At 39.8% G+C, this 15586-nt stretch overlaps 1 protein-coding gene across 2 annotated transcripts in view; it reads right to left on the bottom strand.

The window, feature by feature from the left end:
• Positions 1-1613: 1613 nt before the first annotated feature.
• The window catches only part of LOC128025212 (thyroid hormone receptor alpha), a 122936-nt gene continuing 108963 nt past the window's right edge, over positions 1614-15586 (bottom strand). For both annotated transcript variants that reach the window (XM_052611337.1, XM_052611338.1), the window contains 3 exons: positions 15321-15467; positions 13967-14225; positions 1614-13231 (listed from right to left, as the gene is read on the bottom strand). In XM_052611337.1, coding sequence (XP_052467297.1) covers positions 12981-13231; positions 13967-14225; positions 15321-15467 — 657 coding nt within the window. In that variant the 3' untranslated portion in view covers positions 1614-12980. The remainder of the gene's footprint in view (positions 13232-13966; positions 14226-15320; positions 15468-15586) is intronic.

The following is a 15586-nucleotide window of genomic DNA, read 5'->3' on the forward strand; positions in this document are numbered from 1 at the left end:
GTTTATGGCCTTTTATCACAGCCGCTGGAATAAATGGCAGATTGAATTTAAAAACAAAGTATACCAATAATATTAACTGGCACGGTTTGATGTGATATGAGCTAACTGATCATTAGATTTAATTAACATTGATAGCGCAATTTACTGTAATGCTTTTCCTCAATTAATCAGAATAAAAGTGGCAGCTGTTACGAAATTGTTCAGATGACATTCTCCAGAGAAACCTCTTATTTGGATAGATAGATAGATTTCATTTTATAATAAACTTGGTCTCAGTTTTTCCCCCTAAACCTAATAGAGACAAATGATAAACTGAGACATGCTAGGACATATAGTAAGTACGGCTCTCTAAAATGTATGTCCAACATTTCTCTTAGAAAACTTTAGAAAAAAGTTGAGAAGAAGACTTAAGAAAAGGTTTTCTTTCAATCCTCTTTCGAAGAAACAATTGGGATTTTTATTGTTTCCCTGAGTGGAAAAATCCTGCTAAAGTGGAATATAAGAAAGAATTAAGAGATTTAGAGAATTTTCAGGTGAACTATCACTTTAATTGAATCAATCTGTATTTATTTATTGTCCTATCCACATGTTGCGTGTTAAGGTGAAGATTAAACTTGTCATGTAAACTTCTCTTTAAAGATTTAGAGTTAGTTCATCAGTGAAACACTGATCTTATTATCCTCGTTTAACAAAACAGCTTGGACATTCTGCTAGATAACAAATATGCCATACAACATGAGATTGAACAAATGATATCACAGTTTTGATATTTGGGTGAAAGATTGACCTTTAAGGCCCTTTTGGTCTAGTTTAAAAGAACATGCGGAGAAAGAAAGATTTCGCCACTGGCTGATACGCATTATCAAAGCAGAAATGTACAGACAGTGTTAGGAAAATACTAAATGAGAAACACATTTCCATTTGAGACTACTTGCAGTACAATAGAAAGATGGGACAAAAGAGAGCCGTACCTTGTAGAAAAGTGCACTCAATTCAAGTATGAGCAAATAAAGAAAGCTTTGCTCAAAGATTGCCTAACTGAACAAATCTATTAATGACTGCATCAGAAAGATACACATGCTCACACAACATTTTTATTCTGATGTCAGTCAGTACAGTTCATAATTTCCACTATCATAAATGATCTGTCATTAATATCTTTCTATACAGTAAGCTGTCAACCCTGTTGAAGAGAACATAGACTGAAAGAAGAGTGTTGATGAGAAGTGAGCGGACTGTAAATGAGTATATGTAAAGATCGACATCCACAGAGACTGTTTTGGCCACTGGCTCTTTGGCAACCCTAGTCACAACCCGCAACAGTTGCCAAGCCTTTGTGCTGAGGACTAATGAACTGAATTCCCCTTCAACCAAGGGCAGTTACGCTCCCTTCGCTCTTGGCATGCATTGAACATCGCAACCTGGGTCCTCAGAGGGATGATTTGTCATCGAGTGCTTTAGGAGGGATACAGTTTATGCCGAGTGATATCAAAATAACCGACATGTCAGGCGATGTTCTCGCAGATCAAGAGTCTTGCACCTGTGACCTTGGACGAACTCTAGTGTGGAGCTACTGTACAGGATAACAGCAAAAACAGACCAGGGAGGCCGGGTTGTTAATTGAGTCACATATTTATTACATAAATATATAGTAAAATAGACCAGCGACAATTACCATAAAAATATCTTCCTTTATAATCCTGACCATTAACAAAGAGTTTGAAAATCACACATTGACATTGACAAACACGCTGATTGTCTGGACCTGTCGAAAACAGCCCACCACAAGAAAACCTGACATCACACCACCCAAAAAACTAGGACCGATAGGTGCAGGGAGAGGTAGGGGGGGTGAACAGGTGGTCGGCGTGATGGAGGTGTGGTGGAGTGAGAGGAGATCACAGTAGATATTTAGAGGTTTTGTGTGTATTTATGTTGAGATATTCTGAGTTACACATGTCCATTTGGCCCAGAGCTTGCATAAGCTTTCCTGCTCCTCCGTACTAGGTAGGAATGGGTCCCAAAGACTTCCTGAACCTGGTCCACTGAGCTTGAAGGTTGAAACATGCTGTGCCGGGATTCTCAGAACAAGATCGCTGGACTCTGTACTTAACACTACAGCAAAGCAGCTTCACGTTTGATCAATTTCCAGCACTCTAGCCTCACCATACATCATTAGGTGCATCCAAGAAATGTCCCTTTCCCAAGGCCCTGTACAATTACAACGAGGTGTAGCCCGATAACTCTGCATAGGTTAACAGACTCCCAGTTCTCTCAGCCAATGATTTGTTAGCTGGCCTCTGATTGGTTAGGACTCCTGAGTGACTGCAGGCTGTAATATTGTGATGTTTCCCAGTTGAGTTTTTGATCACAGTGAAGCTAGAAAATTAATGAGCTCTAGAATTAGAACTCAAAATTTAATTTTCCTCAAAATTATTTTTCAGAACCACAAACGCACCATTTGCACAATGTCTCTGTTAACAGTAAACAATACAATACAAAAGTTCAGTTCAAATTTTGATTCATTTTTGAAAGTGACACATGGTTTGTTCTTTACCATTAGGTCCAGACGAATTAAATGTGTTCAATATTTTGTCTGTTTTGCTTTCAGCTGCCAATTCCAGCTCTATTTAACACATTTGACTGTATTTTAAATGCATATTTTCCCCCAAAATTAGCTCTGAAAATGTGCAGGTTCTGTCTGGGCCTGTGTATCAGGCACATCAGCCAAGAGCAGCTGAACATATGGAAACTGTGGCACGTGGCCAGTGGACCACTGAGTGGGAAAACTAGCGAAAGCAGTACAAACATGACTGCAAAAGCAGACATGCACTTCCACTTTAGAGCCCAAAGAGAGTGCTGCTGGAATACAAACAAAGAAAAGACATGGACCTTTTTGTTTGCACCTGGATCACAAACTAATTTAGCAGAGTGTCCAGCCATCCAGAAGCACTATACTGAAAATATCCTTGCAGAAAGGCCTTTTTTCTGTAAATTTAATTTATTGTAATTGAATAATCATACTGTACATGCAGATTTGGAATCATCCAGTTTGCAAGGAGGCTTTATGTCCTGTAAGAACCAGCTCGTAATCTGGAGAGCTTCGCTTGAAGTTCAGGAGGAAACAGAGAGGTTTGACTGAAGCACCCTTTGAGGCCTCATGAGCAAACCTGAGCCAGCCCACACTCAAACCACTCGCTTTAAAACATGGCAAACATTGCATAAGCATACCTGTAGCTGTTTTATTGCATAATCTATGTATATTCTTGTGAGGTCATTCCGTAAATGTCCTCATGTTTGGCGAGATACATTCCTTGCTGTCCATGCATAACCTTTCAAAACATCTGAAAGAAATGACTCTACAAACACCATGTTCTCAAAGCATCATACCACTAGCACATCTAATCTCAAAACCAAACCAAACTGCAAAACTCTAGTGCAAAGGGTTCTTGGAACGACATTTGGTTTTGTGGGTGAAGTTATATCTGAGAAATCAAGTACCGTATCACTTGAGCTTCCACTACCCACTTTAAACAATAAGCCGAGCCCTGGAGACCGGGCTGATCTCTGTGTGCACTCAATAAACTGCCATTCCGACACTTGATATTGTCTCTGGAGTCCTCAAGTGCACTAAATTTACTCCAAAAGGCTCTTGGTAACAAAAAGAAATAATAAAAAACACTAGAAAATCTCTGCAGCTGCTGTAAATCAATGTGCATAAGTTGCTAATGAATAGAAAGACCTGTCCATCTTTAGCAGAACATGATTAATTTTCCATGCTGAATATCACTGGCTATAGTTCATCTAATAATATATATCTGTTTTTTTATATATATATATATACTGTAAACAGTACATTTTGAATCAGGCCTCAAAAGGTGCAAAAAGGCAGGAGAACAGAAAGCATGAAGCCTCATAATCAAACAGTAAAAACACTAACACATACAAAGCATGCACAGCACACAGTTAATGAACAGCCTTAAAATGTGTTTTTGTATACCACTATCAATATCTACACTGGTGTATGGCAAAGTCAGGTTATTGGTCTCCAAGAGAGACAATTTAGAGAAAATGGACAGCAAAGAAATGGATAGGACTTATTTTTGGATTTTTAATTTTGACCACATTGTACCCAAAAGGTCACAATTCAGAATTTCATTTTCTGCCGGGGGCCAATCAAAATTCACTGTGCTGCTTCGGAAACTAGCTCATTATAAAAATATATTATACTGGTTTCCAATTCCTTCATTGCTGCTTCTGATTTTCTTATTGCAGTTGTAAGGTTTTTCCACACTGTGTTAAAGCTTATAAAGACAGGGTGAACTAAAAGACTATTAGATTGATTGCATTACGGCAGTTAATTGTAACTTCCTGATGGATGCAGCCAGGATAAATGAACCCAGCCGCTGAACCTGGACAGACTTACTCATAGAAACAAAGTTTATAATGGAATATTCCTGTTGGTTTAGAAAGTGGTTAGTCACTCACAGGGTTTGAAATGTGCTTTTACTACACTGGCAAAAGGAGGGTTAATTTCAAGATATTTAGCGGACATAAAGCTGGTATTAAGAAAGAAAGAAAAAAAGAAAAAAGAAAAATTGCAGTTAAAATATATTCGCTCATATCATTATTTTTTAAACTTTATAAATATGGCAATAATGTATTTTGGCCATGATTATCATATATTACAAATCTAATAATAAGCCCTATTCCACGCATCACCGCATCACCGCATGAAGAAAACGGTAAATAAAAAAAATAAAAAAAGAGGACAATGTCTAAGTCTGTTTTTTGTTTTTTAAGCCAGTTTCTTTGCTTGGTTGTTGTTTTGATTTGCATATCTTTTTGTTTACTGTTTAAGAAAAATACTAATCACACAGAGAATACTAGACTGGCTACTTGTAGGCAGGGAATTATTAGATATGTTGTGAATATTATTTTTAACAGTACGTTCCAGTCTAACGATGTTAAAAGCGAGGTTCTGTTGCTGTCTTCTGTAGCATCCAGTTCTGTCACTCTAGCGTGTTTTATGTCTCACCAGGCACATCCTGTAAGAGAAGCTGAATGAAATGAAGCTTTGGCAGTTGGTCAGTGGATCGCTGAGAGGAAATAGCACTAATGTGTCAGCAAAACAGATGTGTGCACGTGTAGGTCTGTTAACGTCTATAGATCTGCGAGAAAGAGACGGCCTTGATACATTGACCCTTCAATATAGACCTTGGCTGTTGGATGCATATTATTCTATGTATAGTAAGTCATTTATTTTAATAAAATCCAACATAACATAAAATGCCCTGAAAGCAAACCTGAGCAAGGCCGAACCAAAAGCACCCATTGTGTACCTGACAAACATTGCATAAGAATCCCGAGCTTTCTTTGCATAATGTTACCATCAGAAATGTTTTGTGTGTGATTGGCTAAATGCATTTGCAGTATATGCAACTTTCTGTCTTCTGCATATAGTTTTCTCTCATGGCTTGGCAGAATCATGTCTGTACGACATTCCAGCAGCCCATTTAATCTGACTAAACACAAGATGTTCAAACTAAACATCATACTCAGGTGCAAAATTGTAATTTGGATGACAGCTAATTTACAGAATGCATAATCACTTTAGCCTTGAATAGTTACATGAAACAACCAAAAGCCAGAGAAAGATCTGACTGAATATTATATATTATATATACTTGCCATATTGAAACTAACCAGGACACATTTTCTTCCCAAATAAATTAAAAGTTAATGTATAGTTACATCCGTGTATAATAATTTCGGACACCTCACACTCAGTCAGCGTGGCATCTTAAAAAAAATAAAAATAAAAAAAATAACAAAATGAATGAATATGTTGTGCATGTGTAAGCCATAGCAAGGTTTAGAAAGCAAACCAATTAAACAAAATAAACAGCTAATAGTGGAATAGTTCTCCAGTAGCAACAGTAAAAACATCAGTGATTCTATTTAAAGATGGACATACTGTAAAAACAAATGATTGACCTCATTTCCCTTTCTGCCATTCTCCACTTTCCATCCTGACACGGTATTCTCAGCATGAATTGCTGTGTTCACTATTATCATTATTTTCAATTATTTGATTCTATGCTGTATCAACAGAGCCTCAAAGCATGTCAAAGGGGATAGTCAGCAAATCCGGCCACATGGAAACTACAAGACACAAAACAGGCCCGCTCCCACAAACCAGCAGACATATATTCCCAGCACAAAAACATACACAATACACAAGTCCAAACCAATAACACAAATGTCAGGAGCAAACAAAATGATGGTCATCATATGATTAAACACCTTTTCATGTAAAGTTAGTCTTTCACCTTTATGCAAACAGGTGACGAGAATTTGTTTTCTTAGAAATGTTGGCATGTTTCACTCCCATGTGAATGTATTTTGTTCTAATATTTTTTTCACATATTTTAAAGGTTATTTATTCATTTTGAAAACATGTAGGTATATGAAATATGTTTTAATCCATGTACAGTAGCCTAATAAAAGTGGTTTCATTATATGAATCTTTCCAATTTGGCAATTAGGGGTGGTGTTAGCTAAGTGGATAAGACACATGCCTTTGGTGTGAGAGACCCAGGTTCAAATCCACTGTGAGACACCAATGTGTCACTGAGAGGCGTGCGACCTCTGACATATATAGCAATTGTAAGACGCTAAAGTGTCAGCTAAAATGAATAAAATAAATGTAAATGTAATAACCATAGTGGGTCGCTTCATGGAACCGCCATTTGGAGGTGATATGACCTACTGAATGTTACGCACTTTACAGAATAAATCAGTAGCCCCTCACTGCAGAACACAAGATCCAGGGGGCAGGAGGCTTGGTGGAATCCAAATGTAGGAGGTGGGGATTGATAGGTTTAGGTGAATGTAAGGTGGGAGGAGTTGGATCTTGTGTTCGGCAGTAAGGAACATCTAGGATAAATTAATGTTGGACAGCAAATGGCGCATTTCTACAACAGCATCATTAAAATATTAGCATGACATTTCATCCACACCACTTGGTCTCAGTACGAGTTCTACAGAAAAAATAAATATATACTGAGTGCTCTTAAGAAAGACAGGTTTGACTGGGTCTGGTTCCACTAAATGCTTGTGTATCAAAAATATAGTTTGCAGAAATATTAAGGCTCACTGCTTTAATGTTTAGATAAGCAGAGATGTGTTCTCACCAGGCTTTTCGTGATCGCCTTTGATGAGCCCCAAGAGTGCAGGAGAAATGTGTGTGCACGTGGCAGAAAGAGAGAGACTAATCAACACTAAAGAGAAGAAGACCACAAGACAAGAACACTGAAACACTCAGAGAGCAAAGAATGATGAGCTAACAAGAAGGCATGGCTGGAATTTTTAAACATTTATTTAAAAAAAAAAAAAAAGTTTGTTATATTTCCTTTTTTTTCTCTTTTGTCTTTTTTATTATTATTTTGTTGATACCTGAGAGAATCCTTCAAAAGCTTTCCTTTCCAGTCTCATTGAAAACAGCTGTGGAATGGACATCATCCCCGCTCTCTGCGCACTCTCTCATGGCTGGGTGCATTTTGCACATGAGCACTTCTACATATTCACAAACACAGTTTAAGCTGATGAAGACGCTCACATTCAACTTCAAAGGGATCAGCGAAAATGAGGGCTTTGATACCACAGTGTTGAGGGCTGCCAATCAAACTTAAACGTTCAAAAATAGAACGCTTCTTTTTTTCTTTCATTCTATTGGGGTTTCGCATATTCGCACAAGTGTGTGATTTCTGCACAACTAGTGTCATTAAATGGAATGGCAGGTTTCCAAACCACTCCCCTCTTCTGCTATTAGCTAGATAAAACTGATAGTCCCAACTCAAACTCACGCCATTGGTTGCGCCATTGCCAGGCCAGTGAAACTTTTCGATAGTGCCTCGGAGACACAGTGTGATTGCTTTTTGGTGAAATCAGCCTAGAAATGGCTTATTTATAGTAATCTCGGTGTATTAATGAAGTATTTTAACATTAATAGTAGTTGGTTTTGCATTAAAGATGACACACTTCAGCTTTAAAGGTGCTGTAGGGAACTTTTGTAAAAAAATATTTGTTACATATTTATTAAACCTGTCATTATGTCCTGACAGTAGAATATGAGACAGATAATCTGTGTAAAAAAAAAAGCTCTTCTGGCTCCGCCCAGTGGTCCTATTGCCATTTGCAGAAACTCCATCGCTCCCGGTAAAAAATAACCAATCAGAGCTGCGGTCCGTAACTTTGTTTGTGTTCAAATTGTAGAAAAATTTATATAATAAGCGAGTACACCATGAATCCATTTTCCAAACCGTGTTTTTGGCTTGTCCTGAATCACTAGGTTACACCTATAATAAGTGTTTATATTCGGACTATTTTAGATTGCTTCGGGGGTACCGCGGCGGAGTAACCCAGTACCTTTGTGATTCTTCATAGACATAAACAGAGAGAAGTAGTTCCGGCTACGATGTTCTTCCGCAAGATGCAAGCAGTTCTGTTTATTAACCGCTTTAGCATCAAAAGTTACCTACCGCAGCTTTAAGACTAACTTTGGTCTGCGTTTCACTTCGACAGCTGAGAGGGGAGGGAATATCAACTAAAATACATTTCAAGGTTGAATATTAATGATGTTTTGGTTAGTGTTTCTAAAAAAATGTGTTTTCATTTTGAATACGTGGAATGCCGTTTTGTTTCTAACAGGTAGTACCAATCCACCGAACCATGAGAGCATTGGACGCAAACACATACATAGAAACACAAATGCAGTCTCTCGACAGCGGATGACATCATCAGTGGAAAGTTGAACTAGCGCCCTCAAAATTCGCAAGGTTTGACAAAGCAAGTCTCAGTCAGGCAGCAGTTAGGGCCATCCTTCCCTTGACTATGACACTGACTGATGAACAGACAAAATGACTGAAGCTCATGCAGTTGCGGTGGGTGGGACTCTGGGAGGGGAAGTGTTCAGAAAGAGACATGTCCGCTAATCAGGGCTCAGTGACACTGTCAACATGATTTCATAGGGTTTAGCATTGCATAGACATTTTCGCTTCTGGGTATTTTTTGTCTTAACACAAATTTTTGTTAAAAAAAAAAGGACGGAAAACAAACCTACACCACCACCAAAGCGAAATAAAACCAGTATCTACTGTTCTCCTCTAAGGAAAGTGATTGGCATTAGCAAGGCCAGTTAAGTGCTTCTGGGTACCAGACCATAACCACCTATATCAATACCAGAAATGTGACATAGCAAACAAATGTACGTCTAGCTACCCTGTCAGAAAGAGCAGTTTGAGTGCGGGGCAGAGGGTTGCGGAGGCACAGGGTTGGATTATTAATTTCATGGGGCACTTCTTATTCTTCATATTTGTATTGAACATGCACGTTTGCTAGTGCACAAAAGCACACATACAGATGTGTGAAGCATTTACAGAGCTACGTAAGCAGATTTACTTTACAAAAATGGAAGGATCAGTCTGCGCACGGGCTGCGTTCTGGCCTCGACATCCAGTATGTGATGGTTGCATATGGTTAACACAGAGATTTAATCTTTCAATATCTTTTTTGTTTTGTTTGTATTTACATCCTTGGTTATGGCCAAAAATCTTGTAAAAGTACAAAAAAGAAAAACTAAACAAACAACAAAAAAAAAAACACAAGTATTGCACTTTGAAGGCGGGCAATATACGCCTAGTGAGCTGTTTGTGTAACATCATTTTGACAGCACTGTCCACTCTTGCTGGTGACCTGAAGTGAGGTTCTAGTTCCCGGGCTCGGTTCCAGCCCAGTCCTGTCAGCTACATTCAATACCCTAAAGCACTCTCTGCTGTCACGGATGCACACGACTCCCTTTCCAGCCTTCCAGCCACATCGCATCCCGTCCGCTCCCATTACGGCTCGTCGCATCAGCACAGGTGACACCGTTCACCAATGGAGGCTGATGCATGCAACTGGTGTAAATCTGAAACAGATGGGCTTTCGAGGCCGAAGGAGGGGGCTGTGTGCTTCCGCGATCACATGAACGCTCGCGCACATACTTCCCATTGTACAGTTCAACACATGCGCTGGACACACTTTGACATAAGTGCCACGCAGATAAGCACTCCTACCAAGTTCATTTAAGCTTTGTGTTGTGTGAGGTATGAGTAGATTGTGTTTCAGTTTTTTTTTTTTTTCAGTTTCCGTTGCATTATTTCTGTTTTCATAAAAAAAAAAAGAAAACAAAATATATATAAAAAAGAAAATATTCCTGTTTCTTCTTGTAAATTCCTCTTGATAAAAAGATGAAGGACAGATACACAGACAAACAGAGCAGTCGACTAATCGTTACAAACTATAGTGAGGTGAAATTTCTCTAGTTTACACTGCACGCATGGTCAAAAAAAAAGTGACTACGGCTGTTGTTTTCTCTCTCTTACATAGAGGAGTTAAGCATCAAAAAACGAACACACAAATTTCAGTTCAAAAAAAAAGAAAAGAGAAAAGAAAAAAGAAACAAACAGCTCCAGCTCCGGGATTTTAACTTTTTGTTCTGGAGTCATTTTTCGTTTACCGGGTTTGTATTTCTTTTATTATATCCTTTTATTCTTTTTCTATCTCTCTCAAATAAAATTAGAAGGTAAAGCAGCAACGAAACCCTCACTTGATCAGCCAGTCGGAACCTCTGCTGCGTTATTCCGATTTCAAGATGGAATTCCATGCCAGATGTTCAGGAAATGCTGACAGCTCCTCTCGTTCTGATTGGCTGCGTTCCTTCGCAACCATATTATAGAGCAACTCCTCATTCTGGCTCTTTCATTCTGCTGCTCCTTGTTCACATTCATTCGGTGCTGCCATTCTTTGCATGGCTTGGCCTCTCCTTTGTCTCACAAAGGAAAGGGCCGTTTCTATTGGGTGCTCCTCTCAAGCCACTTTTGACTTCAAGAGTGCGGGGACACAGAGGTCTGTTTGAGTGTTTCGTCATCTGTTGAGAAAGAACACGACCGGGTTTTGCTTGACTTAATACTGACTCTGACGGTGTGCTCAGGAGCACATAAAGGCGTGGCCTCTGTTTGACAGAGAGGTTGGGGGGCGTGTCCTTGTAAAACATGCGACTGAGCTGGAGGAGCTGGAGGGTGGGACCCATCATGCCTTAGTGCAAAAACTCCTTAAAAGGTGCCAGGGGTTGAATTGTCTCTGAAGATTTGGCTCTTTCAAAGCTAAGTGCTTTCATTCAACTGCTAGCTTCACTGCGTCCACTGCCCCACCCTGAAGAAACCAGCCAACCCCTCTCTCCACTTTCCAAATTACTGCTTGGTACTGAAAAGGAAACAGTGAAAGACCTATTCGGTTCAGGCCTGGTCACCTCGGGTCCTTCATCTGTTGTTCTCTCCATGGCTCCTCTTCGTAGTCAGCAACATGTATGGTTTAGTTTGCCGTCTTCTGAAAACTAGCTTCCGGTTTGACGGAAATTGAAGTGACACTTGGTCCCAGATGAAAAGAAAAACAAGAAACAAAGAAAGTCCACCCAAGAATAGTTTTTTCTCTCAGCCATCTCGGAGAAATCTGACAGGCTACGATGAGGAATGGCAGGCCCTCCTGTCTACAGTGGTATTTCAACGTAACTGAGAAGAAACTGTGTTTCTCCGAGTGTTTCTATCCTGGCTGTCAGTGTGTGAGGATAGAAGTGTGTGTAGGTGTGTTTAAATGTGTGTGTGTGTGGCTGAGGGTCGCTGCCCTGTGTCCAGAGGTGAGGTAGAACCTGTCAGCACAGAGGCAGTCTTTAAGCCACAGCCAGCCAAAGATGTGACCACATTTGAGGTAAAACAAAAACAACACAAAGAAAAAACATCAACGACAGCCAGTCCGCCACGGCCCGTCAGGAGTGTGCGTGTGTGTTCGCACAGGCCGGGCAACAGTAGCATCTGACCGGAACACAGATGGGCTGGACTGAACTCTCAAAGCCTTGCATGGGAGTCCAGAACCACAGCACTGCAGTGCATACAGTAAAAATGAGGCATTCGAGTTTTGAGGTGTGTGTTTTAGTATGTTTGTGTGTGCTGGGTCTAGGAGTACGGTAATACTGGCTCCCTCTCGACACCTGTAAAACACACAAATCAGTGCGGATTGGAGATGTAGGGGTGCCTGGATTTCCATCTCTCTGTGTGACTTTCCAGGGACAAAAAAGGGCTCAAGGAGCCCACAAATAAGCCCAGATAACGGCAAGAATGAACTGCACACAAAGTCACTGAGCGGCACACTTGAATGTACGCTAAAATGGCGACCGAGAGCTTCCAACGGTCCGTGTCCTACAGAGAAGTGGGGGGGGGGGGGTATGTTCTCGAAAAATCACAAACCATTTTGAGTAGCTTTATTTAAATATAGCACCTGATTTGGTTCAAAATTCCTCCCACTTCACACACAGGCTCAATATCGAAGAGAATCATGAGGTCTGTTAATTAAAGAAGATTCATGTTAGCGCGGAGCTTGAGATACCGCCGGATTATCTCACAAGAACTGAGATTTTAATCAGTGAAATTAACTAACCACTTCACGACCTGGCGGAGGAATCTATATGCCAGCTGCCATCCAGTCTTAGCAGAGGGCACCTCCAGTGGTGGCATGACAGTAGTGCTGTCTGTACGTGTACAAATGCATCATCGGAGGATTTGAGTTGCATGAGTACTGCATCTGTAAGCACACTTACAGGAGTGTGTGTAGATGTATATTCGGTGTCTAAGGTGTTGGTAAACCAGTAACCAAGACATCATGCCGAGACAGAAGGGCCCTGCGTGGTGGATTTAGTGGATGAGGGAGGGCCGAGCCAAAAGCAAAATATAAAAAGTAAACTCCCCGTATGAAAGCCTTTCTGAAGATGACCCCTGCCAATTCAGCTGCTGCTGGTGAGTTTGGTGCGTGGACGGGGGTGAGACGGGTAGAGAAACACGAGTTACAAAACGTTGTTGATTCTCCTGCCGCATCTCACTGGGACGTCACACGTCCTGATCCTCGAAGACCTCCAGGAAAAGTGGGGGGAAGAGTTCAGTGGGGCATTCCACCTTCATGTGCAGGAAGCGGCTGGCATGGCAGGCTCCGATCATGCGCAGGTCCGTCACCTTCATCAGCAGCTTGGGCCAGAAATGGGGAATGTTGTGCTTGCGATAGTAGATGTAGTGTTCGAACGCTAGGAGGTACATCTCCTGGCACTTCTCGATCTTCTCCACGCATGTCAAGCCTGTGCGATCTGAAGAGAAGAACCACAGAAGATGCAAGGACAATACTCATTATATGACCATTACAGGATTGTAGCAAAATACTTCATTTCAAAAACCATCTAGTTAGGTTTCACACTGAATGACGGAGAAATACCTCTAAGTAACTACAATATTTATCAAACATCATGTTCAAAAACCTAGTACACAGCCGTAATAATCAACATTCCTGGGTATCAAATGAACACTCCAGATATGAAGTATTTCCACTTCATTTTCTACATAGTGAAGCCGAAGCAAAGAACATTAACCAGGTCAAAATCATTAACATCAACCAGGTCTAAGATGAACAGTAAGTGACATACATGTGACATATTGTAATTATCGACTGTTCTTTTGCTTTTGCTCTGTTCCTCCAATGAAAATAGTTCCAATCTTGACCCTATGGAGAATCTGAATGTTTTTTTTCTTGCTTACAGATCTGTTATTTTTGTTTTGCTGTATTGGGGTTTATTGGATATTCTTGTATGTGTTACCTGAGAAGTGCTATGTCATGCAGTTATTGTAAATGGAGTTACTGCTTATAAATACATTTTATTTCAAGTTAGCATGCTACCACAGAAGGCAGCTGCCTATGTAGACAGCAGACAGAATGGCAGCCCAGTTGCTTTGGGAACAGACCTAACATACTTCTCAAATCCCTACAACTGTTTCTTGCTGCTAATCCGCTTTTGAGAGTTCTCTTCCTTTAATGTGTCCTCTCTCACCTGAGCTCATAAGCAATACGGCCTGCAGCAGGGCCACCTCTGTGTCATCCAGGTTGAACTGCGCTAGACTCTTGCCTAAGTCAAAGATGGCGTCAGACACAACGCCCAGTCCTCCATTCTTTAGCTGTTCTCGTTTGACAGCCATCTCTCCATTCAGGGTCAAGGTCTCGCTTTCCGGGTCATACCGAACCGCAGCACGTAGGGACATAATCTCCATACAGCAACCCTTCAGCAAGATGATCTGATCCTCACAAGGAAGCTAAAGAAATGAGAAATCACACGATAATACATATTTACTTCACCTAATGGAATAAAATCTGCTGTGGTATCATCCTGAGTATGTGGTATCATACACTGTCATGGTTTTAAATTGTTTCAAATGTTAAAATATATATATATATAAAATATTTCCAGTTTGAATTAATATTGATCCTTTTTTATGAGGAAAACAACAAAATTATATATGCCACTATGGATTTCAGTATTGACACTCAGAATAAAAATAATAGTAAATTATTAAAAATAATGAACAACTTGACAACAACAAACAATGGTGCATTTTAATAGTGGGTGAAATGTCACAATTATTAAGATTCAAATTAAATAAAAATACATTAATTAAATGTTAATTTATATATATTTATATTTTAAATTATATAAACTATGTTTTATATTATTTTAATAAGAACATAATAAGGACTGATGTGTGCGTATCGCTTTTTTTATTTCTGACTACTCTTTAATATTTACACAGCAGAGAATGGAGTAGTTATAATGTCAAATTGAATAAATGCACTTGAAAAAAATTACAGTGTTAAAAAAAATGACTTAATGTGTTAGCATTGACAGCCTTAATCATATACTGGCAAAGAATCCAGGATGACAAAACACAAAGGAACTGAGGACAGAAAAAAATGGAGGTGAAATGGCATCAGACTGCAGTAATATTTACCTCGATGAATAAAACGTTTCACATCATTTACAATACAAACAAGAATCCTAGTATTGTTCACTATTCATTTTTGTATTACAGTCTGTCTAGGTGCATATTACAAAATGTGGAAAATACAGGAGGCATAGCTCTCAACTTAGAAAAGAGCCCGAGAGGTAGTGGGTACGTGTGGAATGGATGACAAGGTAAATTTATGGTGTAGACAATAATAAATCCGTTGCCATGAGGGTGCTGTGTAGTCTACTATGCAAGAATGTTCACACTTGTGGTTCAAGAGAGTTGGTGAATGCTAAATATGGAGAGAATGCCACAATAGCTATGACTGATGTAATGTGGCAATATTCCACACACATTTAAAAACAGTGTGTAAAAAAAAAATACAAAACCTAATTGCACACTCACCTCCGAAAACATGGGCAGTTTTTTGGCAAAGTCAACAACACGTGTGATGGCTGGGGTGATGATCTTGGTAAACTCGCTGAAGGCCTCCAAATCCACTTTGTCCCCGTCTGATGTGGGGGCCACCGGAGACTGTCCGATGTCCTCTGGCTGCAGACACAGACGGATTCACAGAGGTGTTAACTCTGACTTTCACTTTTGGCTTTTGTAACAAGCAACAATGCATTTCCATTGAGTAATATATGAATGGATGTACAGATACACCAAAC

Source organism: Carassius gibelio, chromosome A12 (assembly GCF_023724105.1).
Source record: "Carassius gibelio isolate Cgi1373 ecotype wild population from Czech Republic chromosome A12, carGib1.2-hapl.c, whole genome shotgun sequence".
NCBI classification, from domain to species: domain Eukaryota; kingdom Metazoa; phylum Chordata; class Actinopteri; order Cypriniformes; family Cyprinidae; genus Carassius; species Carassius gibelio.